Here is a 23,483-nt window from a genome sequence, read left to right on the forward strand (position 1 = left end):
GTGTTTGTACTTATCACAGGGTGTTTGTACTTATCAGGTTAACTTATGTTTTAATAAAAAGCCGAGACCTTGTCTGTGGTTGTTTATTTCATTGTTATGTCGGGGTTTGGGTCACTGAGAGGTGAGGGTTGGGTCACTGAGAGGTGAGGGTTGGGTCACTGAGAGGTGAGGGTTGGGTCACTGAGAGGTGAGGGTTTGGGTCACTGAGAGGTGAGGGTTGGGTCACTGAGAGGTGAGGGTTTGGGTCACTGAGAGGTGAGGGTTGGGTGCTTCCTCACAGTCTATGATATTGAATGAGATACATTCAAGTCTATGATATTAACCATTTTGCAGCCAACTTTATTGCAAAAAATACGTACGTGCTTCAGTTCTATTAATTGTTGACATCATCACTAACATATTCATAGTATGTGCGCTGTAGGGCAGATGTGCGCTGTAGGGCAGATGTGCGCTGTAGGGCAGATGTGCGCTGTAGGGCAGATGTGCGCTGTAGGGCAGATGTGCGCTGTAGGGCAGATGTGCGCTGTAGGGCAGATGTGCGCTGTAGGGCAGATGTGCGCTGTAGGGCAGATGTCCGCTGTAGGGCAGATGTGCGCTGTAGGGCAGATGTGCGCTGTAGGGCAGATGTGTGCTGTATGGTGAGGTATCATGCAGAGACACAGAGGTAATTGCGTCTTGCTATTAACTTGTAAACGATACAAAAACAAAATATATATATTTTCTGACTTTCATAATCTTTTGTTTCTCTATAGAAACTGTGCTCAATGTTCCTATAATTGTAATATGTACAGAATCAAAGCTAATAAATTAATGCATTACCATAATTAATGGCATTATAATTGAATCTATGACATGTGAATGAATAAATGCTTCTCTTCATGGTATGTAGTTTTGTTAACAGAACAATTAGAGATGTACTTTAACATATCCTGAAACTAACGGACACTTCTTTTTCAACTTCATCTACTATGTAACTATCTTGATAAAAAAATATATATTTGTGAATATTTCCTGAGGAGCCTTTTGGCAGCTAACTGTAAAGACGCATAGATCCGGATTCACAAAGCAGGGAATCGCAACCCCACACCGCATTCATTTCCACTGACGTGATCAGCAGTTAATGCCAGATTGGGGTGTAATACTTAGCGAATCTCCCCCATAGAACTTTTCAAAATAACAAAAACAACTATACAACACTTGGTATTTTAAAACTAAACAAGGAAAGTGCATTAAAGCTGCAGTTCAAGCAATATCCTACATGATTTAAAAACATTTTTTTTAAATAAATCAGTTCTGTACTATGAGAAAATACTTGTAGCATTTAATTTTTTATTTTAATTTAAAGACATTGTTAATGTATTCTAATGTAACAAGCATTTTTGTTTATATAGCAAGCATTTACAAAGTTACATCCCCTTCCTCTTCTGAGACAGGCTCTGGTCCTGCCCTCTGTGTAGCAGTGCACCAATTGTATCTAGGGCCTGCCTGGTCACATGCTCTTCCACACAGAACTTTGCATTCTGGGTACTCTTGTGCAGCCGTAACAGTGAATTAAATAACCCCCGATTTGGCGATCGATTACAGGAGAACGGATCGATCGGCAACTTAGCTAATCACTTGTCAGTGTGCAGATTGTATTGATGCACGTATTAAATGGGAAAAAATTGAACTGCAGCTTTTAATATCCAAGTTAATTTATATAAATGTGTAACGCTTCTCGCCCGGGTCCTAAGGACACTTGGTGACTATGTACATGTCTTTGCTCAGTCTCCCAGACCTTGTCAGGGTGTTGGATCCACGCAGGCTGGGCTCAGTGTCACGGTAGCTTATGACAAGATATAATAAACACCAAATATCTGGGTTGAACTGAACGAGGCTTAGATATAATAAAATATAATTTATTCCTTAAATAAGGTGAACACAGCAATATAGTACAATTAACAGGCAAGAAGGTAACACTTACTTAGGGTTGGGGGATGGAGAAGTATCAGCTAGCAATTCTCCAGCAATCCGGTGACATTCCAGGTGGAATCAGAAGCACAACTAAAAACTGTAGGGTTGACACAGTTTATATACCTGTGTAACCCTATTCTTAACATTGAATACAGACTATTGGTGAACAATTATCTGTATCCAATCCCTAACGTGGAGACACAGATTAACCCATGCCCCCCAGCTAATTAGCCCATGTGTACTGGGACTCTGGGTAGCCCCATAATTAAATCAGGGGCGATGACCAGTTTACCAAATGAAGTATCTGCATTGTTTGTAGGTGTAGACATAACACTTACAAACCACTCCAGTTTGATGATTCTCCACCCTCAGGTAACAATTAGAGTGACAGAGTCTGTTGATTAGTACTTGGTCTGTTGATTAGTACTTAGTGTAAACAAACCGGGCAGTTAACTTTTGATCACAGTGCTTAGGCTCAATCAGCCGGCTGCCCTTCATGACCTATTTAGCATAGCAGATGGTCTGCATTTTCAGAGCAGATCCAAAATACCATACATATATACTTTAATATCTACACATATTAATAAGTTCCATTCTGGTGGGCTCAGTGGGTCGAAATTTGCCAGTTCTTAATGCCTACAGTGACTCCACACATTGGCCAAATATCAACTCTCTGGGACCTCCAGAACTGGAGATACAGAAATGCACTTTAAAACATTAAAATACAGGATTATAATGAAACATGGGAACAGGGGAACATACATTTTCCTGACATGACAAGGTGTAAACCACATTCCTGGACCTCAGTCCAGTTAACCCCTTGCCTCCCTGGTGAGGTCAGGGGGTGGCCATATGGGGTGCAACCCCTTTAATACCGGGCCAACCCCCCTCTCCCTCTACACTCAGTCTCCCATACCTTGTCAGGGTGTTGGATCCACGCAGGCTGGGCTCAGTCTCCCATACCTTGTGAAGGTGCTGGGCTCAGTGTGCTGGGTCGGTGCAGGCTGGGCTCAGTGTGCTGGGTCGGTGCAGGCTGGGCTCAGTGTGCTGGGTCGGTGCAGGCTGGGCTCAGTGTGCTGGGTCGGTGCAGGCTGGGCTCAGTGTGCTGGGTCGGTGCAGGCTGGGCTCAGTGTGCTGGGTCGGTGCAGGCTGGGCTCAGTGTGCTGGGTCGGTGCAGGCTGGGCTCAGTGTGCTGGGTCGGTGCAGGCTGGGCTCAGTGTGCTGGGTCGGTGCAGGCTGGGCTCAGTGTGCTGGGTCGGTGCAGGCTGGGCTCAGTGTGCTGGGTCGGTGCAGGCTGGGCTCAGTGTGCTGGGTCGGTGCAGGCTGGGCTCAGTGTGCTGGGTCGGTGCAGGCTGGGCTCAGTGTGCTGGGTCGGTGCATGCTGAGCGTAGATATATTGAAAGAATTATGAAGGGCGCCAGGAAATGTTAATAATATAAACAGGAGCTTTATTAACAGAAATTGATAATGCTTCTCACATCAAGACAGTCGTTATTATATACACATTAACTGGTGAATAATCATGTTTGCTCTCTAATTCCTCCCTAGGTAATCCTTACTCTCATGCTAGGAAGATGCTTGGGCGTGTTTCTGTTACTGTCATCTTAAGTGGCTCTTTTCTGCGTAGCGTCCGTAACTCTTTATACCAAACTTAGGCTTCCCTTACTATCATGGACTATAGGAGAGATAACAGGGGCCTCTCGGCAGCGCCGCTCTGATTATATCCGGGATAACACTTGGTGAACCCCAGTAGGCGTCCTCTGTATGAAGCGGTGAGACTCTGCACTTCCATGGCTACGGACGCTAACCGGGTGGGAGACTTTCCCTAACTACAAAACAACAACAGGACAGTGACTATATATTAACTATACACAGGACAGTGTGACTATATAGTAACTATACACAGGACAGTGTGACTATATAGTAACTATACACAGGACAGTGTGACTATATAGTAACTATACACAGGACAGTGTGACTATATATTAACTATACACAGGACAGTGTGACTATATATTAACTATACACAGGACAGTGTGACTATATAGTAACTATACACAGGACAGTGTGACTATATAGTAACTATACACAGGACAGTATGACTATATAGTAACTATACACAGGACAGTGTGACTATATATTAACTATACACAGGACAGTGTGACTATATATTAACTATACACAGGACAGTGTGACTATATATTAACTATACACAGGACAGTGTGACTATATATTAACTATACACAGGACAGTGTGACTATATAGTAACTATACACAGGACAGTGTGACTATATAGTAACTATACACAGGACAGTGTGACTATATATTAACTATACACAGGACAGTGTGACTATATAGTAACTATACACAGGACAGTGTGACTATATATTAACTATACACAGGACAGTGTGACTATATATTAACTATACACAGGACAGTGTGACTATATATTAACTATACACAGGACAGTGTGACTATATAGTAACTATACACAGGACAGTATGACTATATAGTAACTATACACAGGACAGTGTGACTATATATTAACTATACACAGGACAGTGTGACTATATATTAACTATACACAGGACAGTGTGACTATATATTAACTATACACAGGACAGTGTGACTATATATTAACTATACACAGGACAGTGTGACTATATAGTAACTATACACAGGACAGTGTGACTATATAGTAACTATACACAGGACAGTGTGACTATATATTAACTATACACAGGACAGTGTGACTATATAGTAACTACACAGGACAGTGTGACTATATATTAACTATACACAGGACAGTGTGACTATATATTAACTATACACAGGACAGTGTGACTATATATTAACTATACACAGGACAGTGTGACTATATATTAACTATACACAGGACAGTGTGACTATATAGTAACTATACACAGGACAGTGTGACTATATAGTACCTATACACAGGACAGTGTGACTATATAGTAACTATACACAGGACAGTGTGACTATATAGTAACTATACACAGGACAGTGTGACTATATAGTAACTATACACAGGACAGTGTGACTATATAGTAACTATACACAGGAACATATTTACATTACTAACTGTGAGGCTCCTCCAACCATCACTCCCAGGAACCTCAGTGCTACAATCTCCAGTCTCACAATATACACCCTGATGGTGATGTCACTGGTCCCCATGCATAACGTGGCAGTGGCTTCTTTCCTGCTGTCAGTCTATAACATGTGATGGGACTGGGCGTTACGCTCTGTGAGCCCACATAGTTAAACCCTAAAGCCGGTTAACCCCTTAATTAGAATAGTACCTCTCAGAGGGGCGCTAGTTTAGGGGGTACGTTTGAATGATTTGATGCCCTCAAAATTGCACCTACAAGTGACTTGGGAGGGGATTGATTTCCAGGCGACGCCTGTTTGTGTTATGTCGCTATGTGTCCAACAAGAGTTAACATAATCAGCCCCCCCCCCCCCCATCTCAACTTTATTGGCTTTCTGATTAGGACGGGGTATGCTAAGGGTAATGAAAGCACCTAATTAACAAACACTCCCCAATTTAGAGACGCACTAAGAAATGCAACTTGTAATTAATTTCCAGGGAAACAGAAGAAAACCACATTTGTGCTTTTAGAATGGTTCGATGAGATTAGGGAATCAATTTGATTGGTAAATTATTTATAACGAGGCTTTGTGGCCACGTATGTGGGATTACCCCACTTTGTGGCCACGTATGTGGGATTACCCCACTTTGTGGCCACGTATGAGGGATTACCCCACTGAATTGTGACATGAAGAACCGCACGGGTTCACTAGAAAATCACTCATAATTATTCTATCTTTCCAAGCAGTGTTATTGTGTCTTGTGACTCTGATAGTTTCTTGTGCTTTGAGCCCGTGAGGAGAGCTCATTCATTGTAACACGACAAGCTAATCTTTTGGACATCCTAACAGCGCATGACATCAAAATAAGTAGAACCAGAGCTAGGGCAATTAGAACAAGGTCCCTTACAAAGAACTGATGACAATTAATAGGCCAAGGTCTTCTACAGCCGGTCATTTCATTCCCCGTGAGGTTGTAAAAAGGTCTCATTGAGGCTGGTTCTGGCGTGGCACATCTCACATTGCCAGCGTTTCTGGCAGAATGCTGGGAATCCAGCCAGTGCTTCAGATACAAAATGCTACAGTCACAGTTCCAAGGATTGTTGGACACATCGACTTCCTCCAGGTTACGCAAGTGGTCAAAGGCCCCGGTGGGGACAGTGGTCAGGCTGTTGTTTTGCAGGTAAAGTCTGATAGTGCTCTGTGGGAGGGAAGGCACATCTCGGAGCTGCTTAAAACTGCAGTTGACGATGAATCCTTTCCGCTCTATTGTTGTACAAAAGCAAGAGAGAGGACACGATTCAACACTGAATGTGGAAATAAGCAGCAACTGGAGAAGTTTGTGACAAATCAAGATTGTTGTCTTGGACATTGTGTGTCTGGAAAAAAAGGAAAAACACATTTCAGTTTATATTTTGTACAGAAAAGTTTTTTTCACAAACTATATACTTACATTTTTACACGTGTTTAAGAAAGACAATTAGAGAATTAAGCACTCCTAATAGAACTCCTTATTTTTCTTTTAGTTTCTGCCACATCGTTCCTATTGTTGTTTTCATGTGTATTAAATGGTTAACAATGAATTGTTTTCCAATGTTTTGCACCACAAAATGATTGCGATATATTGTATTTTTGTGTCTCCGTAGTACTGTGCATTATTCCATTTGAAACCTGCTTCCGTTACAATTTTTCATCTAAAGGTTCTAATTCATCCAACTGTCTTTGCAACGTCTCTTTTGTTTGTGCTGAGCTAACCAATTTGCAGTCTGCATTTTGCTGCTTGGGTATCTGAAAAATGTTCTTTGCTTCTTAAAGGTATTAGAACGTTACTGACACACTTATTTAGAACGTTACTGACACACTTATTTAGAACGTTACTGACACACTTATTTAGAACGTTACTGACACACTTATTTAGAACGTTACTGACACACTTATTTAGAACGTTACTGACACAGTTATTTAGAACGTTACTGACACACTTATTTAGAACGTTACTGACACACACATATTTAGAACGTTACTGACACAGTTATTTAGAACGTTACTGACACACTTATTTGGAACGTTACTGACACACACATATTTAGAACGTTACTGACACACTTATTTAGAACGTTACTGACACACTTATTTAGAACGTTACTGACACACTTATTTGGAACGTTACTGACACACTTATTTAGAACGTTACTGACACACTTATTTAGAACGTTACTGACACACTTATTTAGAACGTTACTGACACACTTATTTAGAACGTTACTGACACACTTATTTGGAACGTTACTGACACACTTATTTAGAACGTTACTGACACACTTATTTAGAACGTTACTGACACAGTTATTTAGAACGTTACTGACACACTTATTGAGAACGTTACTAACACACTTATTTGGAACGTTACTGACACACTTATTTAGAACGTTACTGACACACTTATTTAGAACGTTACTGACACACTTATTTAGAACGTTACTTACGCACTTATTTAGAACGTTACTGACGCACTTATTTAGAACGTTACTGACGCACTTATTTAGAACGTTACTGACGCACTTATTTAGAACGTTACTGACGCACTTATTTAGAACGTTACTGACACACTTATTTAGAACGTTACTGACACACTTATTTAGAACGTTACTGACACACACTTATTTAAGTTGCTGGGTAAATAAAATGGCCAAGGTACATCCTGAGCAGTTCAGTGAGGATCGATGAAGATCTTATTACATTTCCTGGATAACTAGTAAAATGATATCTCTGCAATGTGGTCAGGACCAGACTCAGACGTTCTGTATTTCCAATGCTCCCGGAGAATCTCAGTGACCCCGAAACTTGTTGTGTAAGTTGTATGTCCCCTATCCATGCTGGAGAAGTAATCAGCTCTATTCAAATGAATGGGACCCACACCTACTTCAACAATAGGAGTACGGGTCTGTGAGGGAGATGTATCAAAGCAAATTTGGGTCAAAATGAATTCAATTTGCAATGCATTAGTGTCAACCAGGGTTGCAACCACTGCGAGTTTGACCCGGAGACTACAGGTTTTGGTCGCGTATCTCTGGGCAGCGGCGGCATCTCTCTCTGCAAATCCCGTCAACATGGCTGTGCAGCGCCAAATGGCGCCCTGTTGCCATGATGAGACGCTAAGTGATGGCACTCCATCATGCGGGATTACTTTGCCATGACAACGGGGTGTCCTGTGACGCTGCGACTCCATAAGGCGTCCCATTGTCATGCCAACTTGACGCCCCGTGATGTCACGTTGTCATGGCAACGTGAGCCATTTGATGGTGTGGAGCCAAGCGGAATTAACCTAGCAGGGGGAGATGCTGCCGCCGCCGGCGGTAAGAGAAATAAATATATAAATAAAATATTAAATGTAAAAAAAGTTATTGCAAAACGTCTCCGGGTTAGCCTTCAATAGAAGGTCGCAATCCTGGTGTCAACAGGAGGAGGAGTTAGGGAGGAGGTACACGACGCACAAAGGATAATAAGATGTATCAAACTCTGCATGTCAATTTTTTATATTGTATTTGTGTCAAGAAGTCCGAAGGGGTATAAAGGTTCCCAGCTAATAATTTGCATCATATGTAGGAAAATCATTTACCGAAAACGCAAGCAGAGAATGGAGCGAACAAAACACACTTCTATTCACACGTGTTTTACGTTCCTGCGCCTCCCTCTCTCGGGGACATTTTGGCGCTCAATTGATGCAGAGACCGTCATTTACATTTGGTGTCTTTTCATTAAGCTGTAAAAAATCTTTGCAAAATCACCCAAAAACAGAAGACAGTTTATAGTGATAAAGATCAGGAGTTCTCTCTGTGTTCGATAAAAATGATCCATGCAGAAATATTGCTATTAAAAAATCTCATTTGCATGCAGTTCTCACATCTCTGTGACTCTCTCTCTCTCTCCTTCACACCACATTTTCCCATCGGCTTCTATCTTTAATTTATCGAATGTCTCATTTAATTTGGTGGGATTTGCTCATTTTCCTGACACATGAAATTAATACCTAAATATTATTTATTCTGACTAAACAGCTCCATGTACTGTATTGTTTAATATATAGCTCTCTTCAATACATCTTTAATTAACCATATATTCACATCTCCAACAACGCTATTTAAAAAACTATATAGGGATCTAAAAATAAGGCTCAGTGAATACCTCTTTCAGCCATTTGTATATGAAATAATCCCTGGTATAATCTGTAGCTCTGAACTTTATGCCGCAGTATACATTGTACTAAGTGAAATTATTATAACAGTATAAATGAATAGTATATTTCTCTGAAACTAACTCGCATACAGAACATTAACCACTGGAGGAGAATATATATCAGGTTGCATAGTTCCTGCCACCAGCAAAGGGATTAAACCAGGAGTGGCCAACTCCACTCCTCAAGGACCACTAACAGGTCAGGTTTTCATGATATCACTGCTTCAGCACAGGCACGTGCGTGGGGCCTCTGCAACTGCCACGCCCCCCAGAAAAATCTCCCGTCCCCCCTGGGGGGTGGGGGCGGGGGGGTTGAGGGAAGGGGGCGGCGCCACCCCAATTTGCACACCCCTGGTTTATGCGATAGTTATTTTATACTGTAAGGAGCATGTTGGGAAATGAAAGTCAGTAATATAGACATGGGGTTAAGCGCAAGTCCCTCAGCGGGGAAATGAAATATTAAATCTGAAGCGTAAGTGTTAAAATGTCTTTAAGATTTGCAAATTAGGTTAATGCATCTGGAAAGGATCGCTGCTAAATTAGCATTTTACTTTTAGTGCAAAAAAGAAGAGGAGCCGTTTGGGAAAGAAATAGGAAATCTCTTTGCCACTATTGGGCAGAAGCTCTCAGTGTATCACAGCCATTTACTTCTATATTATCTGTTCTTTTTCTATGAGAAAATATAGTTGAAACATTTCTCATTGGTAATATAATTCCTTCTCTGTATTTATATTAAACATTTTTACACTAAGATAATGGAATTATTGGTAGAATGTGAAGCGGAAGAATTATTCATTACAAAGCAGCATGATTGCATATTTATATCATGGAGACCTCGTGTAAAATGAAGCCTTACCCCCCAAAGGAAGTTATTTCGTATTAAAGCTCACACAGGCCACACAACCACACAGCCACACAGAGCTCACACCGCTCACACAGGCCACACAGCCACACAGCCACACAGAGCTCACAGCCACACAGAGCTCTCACACAGCCACAGAGCTCACACAGAGCTCTCACACAGCCACACAGCCACACAGAGCTCTCACACAGCCACAGAGCTCACACAGCCAGCACAGCTCACACAGACAGCACAGCTCACACAGCTCACACAGGCCACACAGCTCACACAGACAGCACAGCTCACACAGCCACACGGAGCTCACACCGCTCACACAGGCCACACAGCCACACAGAGCTCTCACACAGCCACAGAGCTCACACAGAGCTCACACCGCTCACACAGCCACACAGAGCTCTCACACAGCCACAGAGCTCACACAGCCAGCACAGACAGCACAGCTCACACAGACAGCACAGCTCACACAGCTCACACAGGCCACACAGCTCACACAGACAGCACAGCTCACACAGCCACACGGAGCTCACACAGCCACACGGAGCTCACACAGACAGCACAGCTCACACAGACAGCACAGCTCACACAGCCAGCACAACTCACACAGCCACACGGAGCTCACACAGGTCACACAGCCACACAGAGCTCACACAGACAGCACAGCTCACACAGCCACACAGACAGCACAGCTCACACAGCCAGCACAGCTCACACAGCCACACAGAGCTCACACAGCCACACAGACAGCACAGCTCACAGACAGCACAGCTCACACAGGTCACACAGCCACACAGAGCTCACACAGACAGCACAGCTCACACAGCCACACAGAGCTCACACAGACAGCACAGCTCACACAGCCACACACAGGCCACACAGCTCACACAGCCACACACAGGCCACACAGACAGCACAGCTCACACAGCCACACAGACAGCACAGCTCACACAGACAGCACAACTCACACAGCCCACACAGCCACACAGACAGCACAGCTCACACAGACAGCACAGCTCACACAGACAGCACAGCTCACACAGCTCACACAGACAGCACAGCTCACACAGACAGCACAGCTCACACAGACAGCACAGCTCACACAGACAGCACAGCTCACACAGACAGCACAGCTCACACAGACAGCACAGCTCACACAGACAGCACAGCTCACACAGACAGCACAGCTCACACAGACAGCACAGCTCACACAGACAGCACAGCTCACACAGACAGCACAGCTCACACAGCTCACACAGACAGCACAGCTCACACAGACAGCACAGCTCACACAGACAGCACAGCTCACACAGACAGCACAGACAGCACAGCTCACAGACAGCACAGCTCACACAGACAGCACAGCTCACACAGCTCACACAGACAGCACAGCTCACACAGACAGCACAGCTCACACAGACAGCACAGCTCACACAGACAGCACAGCTCACACAGCCACACAGACAGCACAGCTCACACAGCTCACACAGCTCACACAGACAGCACAGCTCACACAGCTCACACAGCTCACACAGACAGCACAGCTCACACAGCCACACAGACAGCACAGCTCACACAGCTCACACAGCTCACACAGCTCACACAGACAGCACAGCTCACACAGCTCACACAGCTCACACAGACAGCACAGCTCACACAGCCACACAGACAGCACAGCTCACACAGCTCACACAGCTCACACAGCTCACACAGACAGCACAGCTCACACAGCTCACACAGACAGCACAGCTCACACAGCTCACACAGACAGCACAGCTCACACAGACAGCACAGCTCACACAGCTCACACAGCTCACACAGACAGTACAGCTCACACCTGCTGTCTGATTCCAGGTTCTAGAACAGTTATTTCTTTTTATGAATTGGAGTGACGTTCAGTGTACAGAAATGTCCCTCTGCCACCATTAATCCTTACATGAGAACGGCTCTGGTCCCTGCACACAATCCCGGCGGAGAAGAAGTTGGGTTTAGGAGTCTGAATCTCGTTACAATAAATTAATATGTTTCTGGCAATTAAAAAGCTAATTTTCTGTGGGTGAGCACTCATCTTAAATAAAGGACCAGCTTTGGCACCGTGGTGTAGATGTATCAGGGCAATTCTGTTGCTTTTATGTATTTAGTTCTGTTTATGGCTGCATCAAATGTAAAACCCTTGTAAACCAAGTGTGTTACAAATAACATATTTTTAGTTAGGGCGATGCACATTTTTATGACACGAGCAAAATTATAGAGAACTAATTCACAGACATCAACAACTGCATTATAATGTGTCAGACGCGTACTCTTCCTAATGTGTGCACGTATATAATGATTTATATGGCAGCATCCTGTACATAGCGCTTTACAATACACATAATAATATAACGCAATGGGAATAAGCGCTTCAGACACAACAATAGGAAAAGGAGTCACTGCGCCGAAGAGCTTACAATCTAAGTGAGGAGAACTTAAAGAGGCAGTAGGAGGGTGTTCTGGTAAGGGTGTCTGTAAGGGGCCACGGTCAGTGCATGTGAGATGTATAGTATCTAATTAATAGATGACGCTAATATGGGGGGAATGTAAGGAAACTATACGCTGACACATATAGATACAAGATGAAAATAATTATCTCAATCAATTACCGTCTACTGAAATTCATGATACTTCTTCCACATCAACAGCTCCGTTGATAATTATGCACTAATAAGGGAAGAACGTTTGAAACCAGATTCACTTTTCTATTAACACGAATGAGCATTTTCTCTTCTATAAATGAGAGTTAAAGAGCGGTGGAGTAACCACATTTCCTGGGCCTTGCTTCGGACACTCTCCCTGCTTTTCTCGGCTGTCTTACCTTTGTTCAGTGCTGTTTCCTAGTGCTCAGCAAAGCCTTACAGCCGGGTACTGCTGTGTAATACTAACTGGATGTTCATTACTTATCTACTTTTCAAAAGCGTCAGGAAGGAAATGAGTTTTATACCAACTCATCCCCAGTTCTTGGTCTCATTGGCCATTTGCCGATAAAATACTATTTTTTTTTAAATTGACAGCATATGGTTGTTAGATGACCTTTAGATTCATTATATTTTTAGCAGGCGGAATCGGAAAAGAATGCCACAAGCATATCAGCCCTTGTACATACATCCCTGTACACGTCTTTCATTTATTTTCTGGCCTTATTTTAAGCTTGGAGTAATGAAAAACCTTTAACAGCACCGGTACCATCTCATACTGAAAGAGCACGGCTGCTTGATGCTAAAACATCACTCGGGACATTTTTCAAAGCTTTTGCAGGAGTGTAAAATGAACCGCAATCTGCGTCAGTACTTTAACATCAGTGGCAAATATTAACCCCATTGGTGAACTTGTGACATGGCACGAAATATATATATATATAAAAACCAAAAACGAATAGACGATACCGTTCTGTGGCTAACGAAATGCTTTTATTTGTGCGACCTTTACGAGATACACTGATCTCTTCTTCCGGCGATGTACAATGGATAAAGCAAGAAAGGTTTAACTTACAAACAGTGCATCTTGGAATGTTATCTGACTGAAACCTATCCCTCCCCCCTGTGCAGAATGCAATTTATGACTTACGGTGTTAAATGGTCCCTGAATGCTAGTGATGTAAGGGTATGTGTGTGTGTGTGTATATGTGTAAATATACATTTATAAAGCGCCACAGTGTATATGGTGGGATCTGGCCGGGCAAGGTTGCATAGTTAATTAGAGAGACTTCCCCAGGTTTGGTGGGCACTGCCAGCCTCTTTTTGCCAATCACCACGAAGCGCAGAAAGCCTTGCCCCAAATTTCATTGCAGCAAAATATCCTGGAACGTTTCAGGCTGCAACACCCCATACACTGACCTTGGCCCCCTGCAGACGCACTTACCAGAACGCCCTCCTACGGTCTCTGTGCGTTCTTCCTACTTACCAATTAGATCAGCGGTGCACAAACTGGGGGGCGCGAGACTGAGTGCGGGGGGCGCAGGGTTTACAGAGGCCCCGCACGCTTCCCGAAGGCACTTAAATGAAGTGCCGGGGGAGCTGCAGGGCCTTTGTAAACCTAACTTACCTTGGCTCCGGCAGCTTCTCACACGCGTCGTCATGGCAACGCGGCGTCAAATGACGTCGCGAGGTCATGTGACGTCACGTTGCTATGGCGTCATGATGCCGGAGCCGACCCGGAGCAGGGGGGACGCGGGGGTGAGGGGACCACCGGCAGGGGGGCGCAGGGAAAAATAGTGCCCCCCTGAATTAGATTGTAAGCTCTTCGGGGCAGGGACTCCTTTTCCTAATGTTACTTTATGTCTGAAGCACTTATTCCCATTGTGTGTTATTTGTATTATTATTCACGTGTATCACTGCTGTGAAGCGCTGTGTACATTAATGGCGCTATACAAATAACGATGTACATACATACATACCCGCGCCTGTGCCCCCCGGAAGCGACCCACTCACAGGGGGATCGGACCCAGCACCGGCACGGTCATTCTGGCAGCAAGCTATTCCCTGCCAAACACTGACAGAGGGACCCGCTGGCCCCCGGAACTGAGCCCTGGGCCGCATTGTTACTTATATGTGTAGAGTAATTCATTTCATTTCATAGTTATTCAAAATATTCCCCTGAAAACCCGGTAACTTTATAATTCAGATTCGCAGCACGATGGCGTCCGCTGAATACATGATGGCGGCGTTTGTATACAGTAAGTCACATTTATTCCACTCACTTTAAATAACTTATAAGTCATGAAGTGCGCACTGAATGGGATTCACGAGGGCTTTCTGCTCAGGTTTGATGAAGAGACAAAATCTAATACCAAATGTGCATTTCAAGCTATTCATTTTTATTGAATTTGATGTGCGCTCATTTTGCCGCTTGGAGCGGAGAACATCTGTCCTGGTTTTGTACCTATTTGAAAAAGTAAAAAGGTTAAATCTTTTGGCAGATCTTGAGACGGATTATTCACTTCCGAGTGTGAATGTTTATCAGCCTTTCAGCGATTTCTATTTTTGTCTCTGCAATAATGTTTTAATAAAAAAGACTCAACCTGCATTTAAATGTTAAAGTGTCTTTTGTGCATACTTTCATGCAGTTATATTTAGGAAGCAGTGCAATTTTGCAGAATAACCAATTTCCTGGGACTGATAAAATATGAAAGAAAAATGATTTTTCGAACAAATTTATGCTTATTTGAATTTTACTCCCAAAATATAGTCCTGGTTGGTTTTATTATACAGTTCTGTATTTCTTAACAAGCTAAGCACATGAAAGAGAGAGTTGCTAATAGATGTGCACTGTGGTCATGTACTTGAAAATGGGTCTTTAAATGCATTTCAGTAGCATCCTTTGCCCCGCAGGCCTATAAAACGGAATGATTTAACTAACTACCAGTGTCTTTGTGATGTGATATTAGAACTGTAATAACATAGAAATGTGATCAATCAAAAATAGATGTAAAAAAAGACAGCGGCTGACTGATACTTTAAAATATAAGCTTCCAGCGATATGCATACGCTATCCCTTATCTAAGGGAGTAATTCATTACGTGCCAGTAATGAGTTACAGTATATATACACCCTGAGTTACAGTATATATGCACCCTGAGTTACAGTATATATGCACCCTGAGTTACAGTATATATGCACCCTGAGTTACAGTATATATGCACCCTGAGTTACAGTATATATACACCCTGAGTTACAGTATATATACACCCTGAGTTACAGTATATATACACCCTGAGTTACAGTATATATGCACCCGGAGTTACAGTATATATGCACCCTGAGTTACAGTATATATACACCCTGAGTTACAGTATATATACACCCTGAGTTACAGTATATATGCACCCTGAGTTACAGTATATATGTACCCTGAGTTACAGTATATATGTACCCTGAGTTACAGTATATATACACCCTGAGTTACAGTATATATACACCCCGAGTTACAGTATATATACACCCTGAGTTACAGTATATATACACCCTGAGTTACAGTATATATACACCCTGAGTTACAGTATATATGCACCCTGAGTTACAGTATATATGCACCCTGAGTTACAGTATATATGCACCCTGAGTTACAGTATATATACACCCTGAGTTACGGTATATATGCACCCTGAGTTACAGTATATATACACCCTGAGTTACAGTATATATGCACCCTGAGTTACAGTATATATGCACCCTGAGTTACAGTATATATACACCCTGAGTTACAGTATATATACACCCTGAGTTACAGTATATATGCACCCTGAGTTACAGTATATATACACCCTGAGTTACAGTATATATGCACCCTGAGTTACAGTATATATACACCCTGAGTTACAGTATATATGCACCCTGAGTTACAGTATATATACACCCTGAGTTACAGTATATATGCACCCTGAGTTACAGTATATATACACCCTGAGTTACAGTATATATACACCCTGAGTTACAGTATATATGTACCCTGAGTTACAGTATATATGCACCCTGAGTTACAGTATATATACACCCTGAGTTACAGTATATATGCACCCTGAGTTACAGTATATATACACCCTGAGTTACAGTATATATGCACCCTGAGTTACAGTATATATGCACACTGAGTTACAGTATATATGTACCCTGAGTTACAGTATATATACACCCTGAGTTACAGTATATATACACCCTGAGTTACAGTATATATACACCCTGAGTTACAGTATATATACACCCTGAGTTACAGTATATATACACACCCTGAGTTACAGTATATATACACCCTGAGTTACAGTATATATGCACCCTGAGTTACAGTATATATACACCCTGAGTTACAGTATATATGCACCCTGAGTTACAGTATATATACACCCTGAGTTACAGTATATATGCACCCTGAGTTACAGTATATATGCACCCTGAGTTACAGTATATATACACCCTGAGTTACAGTATATATACACCCTGAGTTACAGTATATATACACCCTGAGTTACAGTATATATGCACCCTGAGTTACAGTATATATGCACCCTGAGTTACAGTATATATGCACCCTGAGTTACAGTATATATGCACTCTGAGTTACAGTATATATGCACCCTGAGTTACAGTATATATGCACCCTGAGTTACAGTATATATGCACCCTGAGTTACAGTATATATGCACCCTGAGTTACAGTATATATGCACTCTGAGTTACAGTATATATGCACCCTGAGTTACAGTATATATACACCCTGAGTTACAGTATATATGCACACACCACATGTTTATCACACTACACTATTTACTAACCCCACAAACAGAGCGTGAGATTCTTACTTCGTTATTCAAGAATTTGACAGTCAAATGACAAATTAATACGGATATCAGCTATTTTACACGTTTTTAGCCTCAAAGTTTTACTACTACATGGTATAGACCAGGGTAGGCAACCCGCGGCTGTTTCTGCACCTACATGCGGCTCTCCTCACTGTGCTGCTCTTGGCTGCAGGGGGGGCCCAGCCTGCGCTGGTCGGGCCTCTTGTTAGCTGCTGGCCAGCCTCCTACACTGTCCCACGCCGGCGCGCACCGGAAGTGCATGCCAGCATCTGGGGAGATGTCAGGTGGCAACAAGAGGGCCGGCAGAGGTTAAAAGAAGAGGTTAGAGAGAGAAAGCCGGAGGCCCACGGGAGAGAGGGGTCATCAGTGTGGAAGCTGAAGTCCCCAAGAAGAAGAACAGGAGAGTCAGAGGAGAGAAAGAAAGAGAGCCAGGATTCAAAGTGAGAGAGAAAGGCAGAAGGGGGATGAGTAGAGGTAGGTGGGCGATAGATGACCGCCACATGGAGAGGGAGAGGAGAGAAGATCTGGACTGTGTGAGCCTCAAAGGAGGGAAAAGCAAGAGAGGGGGGAATAGGAAGGGTTCGGTAATGGCAGAGAGGAGAGAGGAGGAGCCCCACACCTCCACCCCTGCCATCAGGGCGCGGAGTGTGGGAGAAGGAAAGGCCACCATAGGAGAGGGCAGGTTCCAGAGCAGAGTCAGACTGAGTGAGCCAGGTCTCGGTTATAGCAAAGAGAAGCAGGGAGTGAGAGAGAAAGAAGTCATGCACAGAGAGCAACTTGTTAGAGAGGGAGCGAGCATTCCAAAGGGCACAGGAGAAAGGGAGAGAGGAGGGAGGGTGGCAGGGGATGGGTATGAGGTTGGAGGGGTTGATACCAGAAGGAGTAGAGATGCATGTGGGAGGCGAGGACGAGTGCATGTAGGAATAAGGCATGGACCAGGATTGGGAGAGATATCCCCAGAAGCAAGGAGGAGAAGCATGGATAGAAAGATGATGTGAGGATGATTTGTAGGGGTGTGATTTAGTACAGGGGATATAGCTGTGCAGTGTCAGAGGGCGCAGGTAAGAAAGTAGTTCATGTGAACTCAGAAGTGGTGAAGGAAGGAGAGATGGAGATATATGAATAGAGTTGGAGACATAGTGAGGCTGGTAGAAAGATAGTGAGGCTGGTAGAAAGAAGTGCATAATTTGAAAAGAAGTGAGGCCATAGCCTCATATTGAGCCTCATTCATAAAAGTGTTAGCACTAGTGCTATTTTGTGAATAAGTACCAGTATTTCTAAACTAGTGGAGTAAATTAAAAAGGAATGTCTATTTTAAGAAAAATTATCTTATCAATTAATTATTTTTAAAATATTAAAAATGAATATAAAGCATTGGGTCAACAAAAGTGCTACAGGCATACCCCGCATTAACGTACGCAATGGGACCGAAGCATGTATGTAAAGCGAAAATGTACTTAAAGTGAAGCACTACCTTTTCCCACTTACCGATGCATGTACTGTACTGCAATCATCATATACATGCATAACTGATGTAAATAACACATTTGTAAAAGGCTCTATAGTCTCCCCGCTTGCGCACAGCTTCGGTACAGGTAGGGAGCCGGTATTGCTGTTCAGGACGTGATGACAGGCGCATGCGTTAGCTGCTGTTTGCCTATTGGGCGATATGTACTTACTCGCGAGTGTACTTAAAGTGAGTGTACTTAAAGCGGGGTATGCCTGTATTTAATTATGGGTTCATTTATTTTGAAACATTTTTTAGAAATGGTTGCCAAATGGCGTAAATACAAGAATGATGCATTTTGTGTCATACATCCAGAGTCCATTGATGTAGGAAAGCTTGCATCACTTGTTTCAGATAATGCATCATAGAATAAACATTGCTATATTGTGTTACTAGCTGAGAGCCCCGGCGTTGCCCGGGATGTTTGTGGTGTGGGTGTGGCATTTGGGTGGGGAGTGGTCCACGCGGCCCATGTGCGGTGGTAGTGCTGCTGTGGCTGTACTGATGGTGATTGTATCGGTGTGCTGATTTGGGAGGGTTTGGTGCTGATGTGGGGGTGCGGATGTGGGTGTGCCGATGGGGGAGGTGCAAAGGTGGCGATGTGTGGGTGCTGATGGTGTTGATGGGGGCTGGGAATGGTGGGGAGCCGAGAATGCCAGTGTGCTGGGGGGGCATGGGATACCGGTGTGCTGATGTGGTGGTGCTGGGGTGTGTGTGTGTATACATGTTTGTGTGTATACATTGTATGTGTGTGTGTGTATACATGTGTGTGTGTGTGTATGTGTACGTGTGTGTATACACGTGTGTGTGTATGTGTATACACGTGTGTGTATACACGTGTGTGTGTGTGTATACACGTATGTGTGTGTATACACATGTGTGTGTGTATACATGTGTGTGTATACACGTGTGTGTGTATACATGTGTGTGTGTGTGTATACACGTGTGTGTATACACGTGTGTGTGTATACACGTGTGTGTGTATACACATGTGTGTGTGTATACATTGTGTGTATGTATATATTGTGTGTGTGTATACGTGTGTGTGTATACACGTGTATACATGTTTGTGTGTGTGTATACATGTTTGTGTGTATACATTGTATGTGTGTGTGTGTGTGTGTGTGTGTGTGTACACATGTTTGTGTGTGTATACACATGTGTGTGTATACACATGTGTGTGTGTATACGTGTGTGTGTGTGTATACATGTGTGTGTGTGTGTATACATGTGTATGTGTGTATACATGTGTGTGTGTGTATACATGTGTGTGTATACACATGTGTGTGTATACACATGTGTGTGTGTACACATGTGTGTGTGTGTACACGTGTGTGTGTGTACACGTGTGTGTGTACACATGTGTGTGTGTGTACACATGTGTGTGTGTACACATGTGTGTGTGTATACACATGTGTGTGTGTGTGTATACACATGTGTGTGTGTATACACATGTGTGTGTGTGTATACACGTGTGTGTGTGTGTATACACATGTGTGTGTGTGTATACACATGTGTGTGTGTGAATACACATGTGTGTGTGTATACACGTGTGTGTGTATACACGTGTGTGTGTGTACACATGTGTGTGTGTGTACACATGTGTGTGTGAGTACACATGTGTGTGTGTGTGTGTGTACACATGTGTGTGTGTGTGTGTACACATGTGTGTGTGTACACATGTGTGTGTATACACATGTGTGTGTGTATACACGTGTGTGTGTGTGTGTGTATACACATGTGTGTGTGTGTATACACATGTGTGTGTATACACATGTGTGTGTGTGTATACACATGTGTGTGTGTGTATACACATGTGTGTGTGTGTATACATTATGTGTATGTATACCTGTGTGTATACGTGTGTGTGTGTGTATGTCTCCATGTGTGTGTGTGTATGTCTCCATGTGTGTGTGTGTATGTCTCCATGTGTGTGTGTACGTGTACATGTGTGTGAGTATACGTGTACATGTGTGTGTGTGTACGTGTCTACGTGTACATGTGTGTGTGTGTGTGTGTACGTGTACATGTGTGTGTCTACGTGTACATGTGTGTGTGTCTACGTGTACGTGTGTGTGTGTCTACGTGCGTGTGTACGTGTGTGTCTACGTGTGTGTCTACGTGTGTGTCTATGTGTGTGTGTGTCTACGTGTGTGTGTTTGTGTATACGTATGTGTGTTTGTGTCTACGTGTGTGTGTTTGTGTATACGTGTGTGTGTGTATACGTGTGTGTGTGTGTGTATACGTCTGTGTGTGTCTACGTCTGTGTGTGTGTGTGTGTGTCTACGTGTGTGTGTGTGTGTCTACGTGTGTGTGTGTGTGTCTGTGTGTGTTTGTGTCCCTGTGTGTCCTTTGGCCCGTGACTCCGCCTCAGGGAAGGGGGGGGGGTGGGGGGGAGGTGGTGGGAAGGAGGGGGGGGGGGTGGGGGGGAGGTGGTGGGAAGGGGGGGGGGGGTGGGGGGGAGGTGGTGGGAAGGGGGGGAAGGGGGGGGAGGTGGTGGGGAGGTGGGAAGGGGGGTGGGGGAGGTGGGAAGGGGGGTGGAGGTCGTGAGGAGGTTGTAAGGGGGGAGTGAAGGGAAGGTGAAGGGGGGGTGAAGGTGGGGGTGGAGGGGAGGTGAAGGGGGGGGGTGGAGGGGAGGTGAAGGGGGAGGTGAGGGGGGGGGGGGGTGGAGGGGAGGGGGTGGAGGGGAGGTGAAGGGGGGGGGGGTGGAGGGGAGGTGAAGGGGGGGGGTGGAGGGGGGGTGGATGGGAGGTGAAGGGGGGTGGAGGGGAGGTGAAGGGGGGGGTGGAGGGGAGGTGGGGGGGATGAAGGGGAGGTGGGGGGTGAAGGGGAGGTGGGGGGGGGGGTGAAGGGGAGGTGGGGGGGGGGTGAAGGGGAGGTGGGGGGGTGAAGGGGAGGTGGGGGGGGGGGTGAAGGGGAGGTGGGGGGTGTGAAGGGGAGGTGAAGGGGGGTGGAGGGGAGGTGAAGGGGAGGTGAAGGGGGGGTGGAGGGAGGTGGAAGGGAAGTGGAGTGAGGGGAGGTGAGGGGTGGGTGAGGTGAAGGGGGGTGAGGGGAGGTGAAGGGGGGTGAGGGGAGGTGAAGGCCGCTCCCTCACCCGTCCGGCCGCTCACTCACCCGTCCGGCCGCTCACTCACCCGTCCGGCAGCTCCCTCACCCGTCCGGCCGCTCCCACGTGTATCTGAGGCGGGAGGCAGCTTGTTGTGGCCGCTCCCCCGCTGTGTCCCGGGCGCTCGCTCGCTCCGCTGACTGTAGCGGCGCCGGGGGGGGGGGGGGTTTGAAAGCGCGGGAGACACGGGGAGAGGAGGAGGTGCGGGCGGGTGGAGGCTGATTTCGGGGAGGAAGAGGCGGAGGCTCCGGCGGGTATGTGAGCCCCCCCCCCCGGTTATACATGCTGCTAATGTACACCCCCCCCTACTGTGTGTGTGTGTGTGTGTGTGTGTGTCCCTGTGTGTGTCCCTGTGTGTGTCCCTGTGTGTGTCCCTGTGTGTGTCCCTGTGTGTGTCCCTGTGTGTGTCCCTGTGTGTGTCCCTGTGTGTGTCCCTGTGTGTGTTTGTGTCCTTTGGGCCGTCACTCCGCCTCAGGCCAATGAGAGGTGTGCGGGGGCGGCCCAAGGGACCAATGAGATTTCCCCTAGGGACACCGGACATCCAGCAGGCAGGCAGGCTGGCATACAGTGCTTTCACTAATATAGTATAAGATTGTCCCCAGTGACACACACAGTGTGTAAACCAGAAACAAAACACTTTACACTTTTGCGATCATTAGGCCGCGTTTATAGTGAAGGCGTGAGGGAGCGCATGGCATCGGGCGATTTGTGCTCATAAGGTTTGCGCGATGGGGTGGGGTGGTGGAGGCGTGGCCGTGACGTCACCAGGCTGGTTCGCCGTGATTGGCTGAACGGCTCACGTGATACGGCCGTTGCGCGAAAAGACAAAATTATTTCTCTTCAAAAATCTGCCACGCGGTCGCTCTTAGGCCACGTTTATTGTGGGCGCGATGGCGCACACGCCGCGAACAACAGAGCTCTTCTCTATGAGGCCGCCCATAGTGCATGCGGCCACGCGAGCGATTAAGAGCGACCGCGCAGCAGATTTTTGAAAAGACAAAATAATTTTGTCTTTCCGTGCGACGTCCTCGTCACGGCCGTGTCACGTGAGCGGTTCAGCCAATCACGGCAAACCAGCCTGGTGACATCACAGCCACACCTCCCCGTCGCGCAAACCCTGTGAGCACAAATCGCTCGAGCGACCGGCGCACACGCGCGCCCACTATAAACACAACCTTAATCAGTCGCGTGCTCTGTGGGCGTCCTCATAGAGAAGAGGTCTGTTATTCGCGCCGTGCGCCCACTGTAATCACAGTCTCATGTAATGTCACACTCACATTGAACCATTGCGCACAATTTTACCTGTTCGTGTATGTGAATATTAGACCAACTAAACGTGTGAAAGAATGTTCCGGCATTCTGCCGCGTGTCAGATGTATCTAATG

At 45.1% G+C, this 23,483-nt stretch overlaps 1 protein-coding gene across 2 annotated transcripts; it reads right to left on the reverse strand.

The window, feature by feature from the left end:
- Positions 1–4,876: 4,876 nt before the first annotated feature.
- On the reverse strand, positions 4,877–13,090 carry LOC142468514 (platelet glycoprotein IX-like). 2 transcript variants are annotated; one of them, XM_075575113.1, is made up of 2 exons: positions 12,799–12,946; positions 4,877–6,443 (listed from the first exon to the last, which is right to left on the reverse strand). In XM_075575113.1, the coding sequence occupies exons 1-2, from the start codon at positions 12,813–12,815 to the stop codon at positions 5,816–5,818; spliced, it is 645 nt and encodes a 214-aa protein (XP_075431228.1). In that variant the 5' UTR covers positions 12,816–12,946; the 3' UTR covers positions 4,877–5,815. The 2 variants fall into 2 exon arrangements, with proteins under 2 accessions (XP_075431228.1, XP_075431229.1); XM_075575114.1 differs by lacking the exon at positions 12,799–12,946 and adding an exon at positions 13,011–13,090 and having other exon boundaries at positions 4,880–6,443.
- Positions 13,091–23,483: the final 10,393 nt, after the last annotated feature.

The sequence above is a fragment of the Ascaphus truei genome, chromosome 17 (genome assembly GCF_040206685.1).
Source record: "Ascaphus truei isolate aAscTru1 chromosome 17, aAscTru1.hap1, whole genome shotgun sequence".
Classification (NCBI taxonomy): Eukaryota; Metazoa; Chordata; class Amphibia; order Anura; family Ascaphidae; genus Ascaphus; species Ascaphus truei.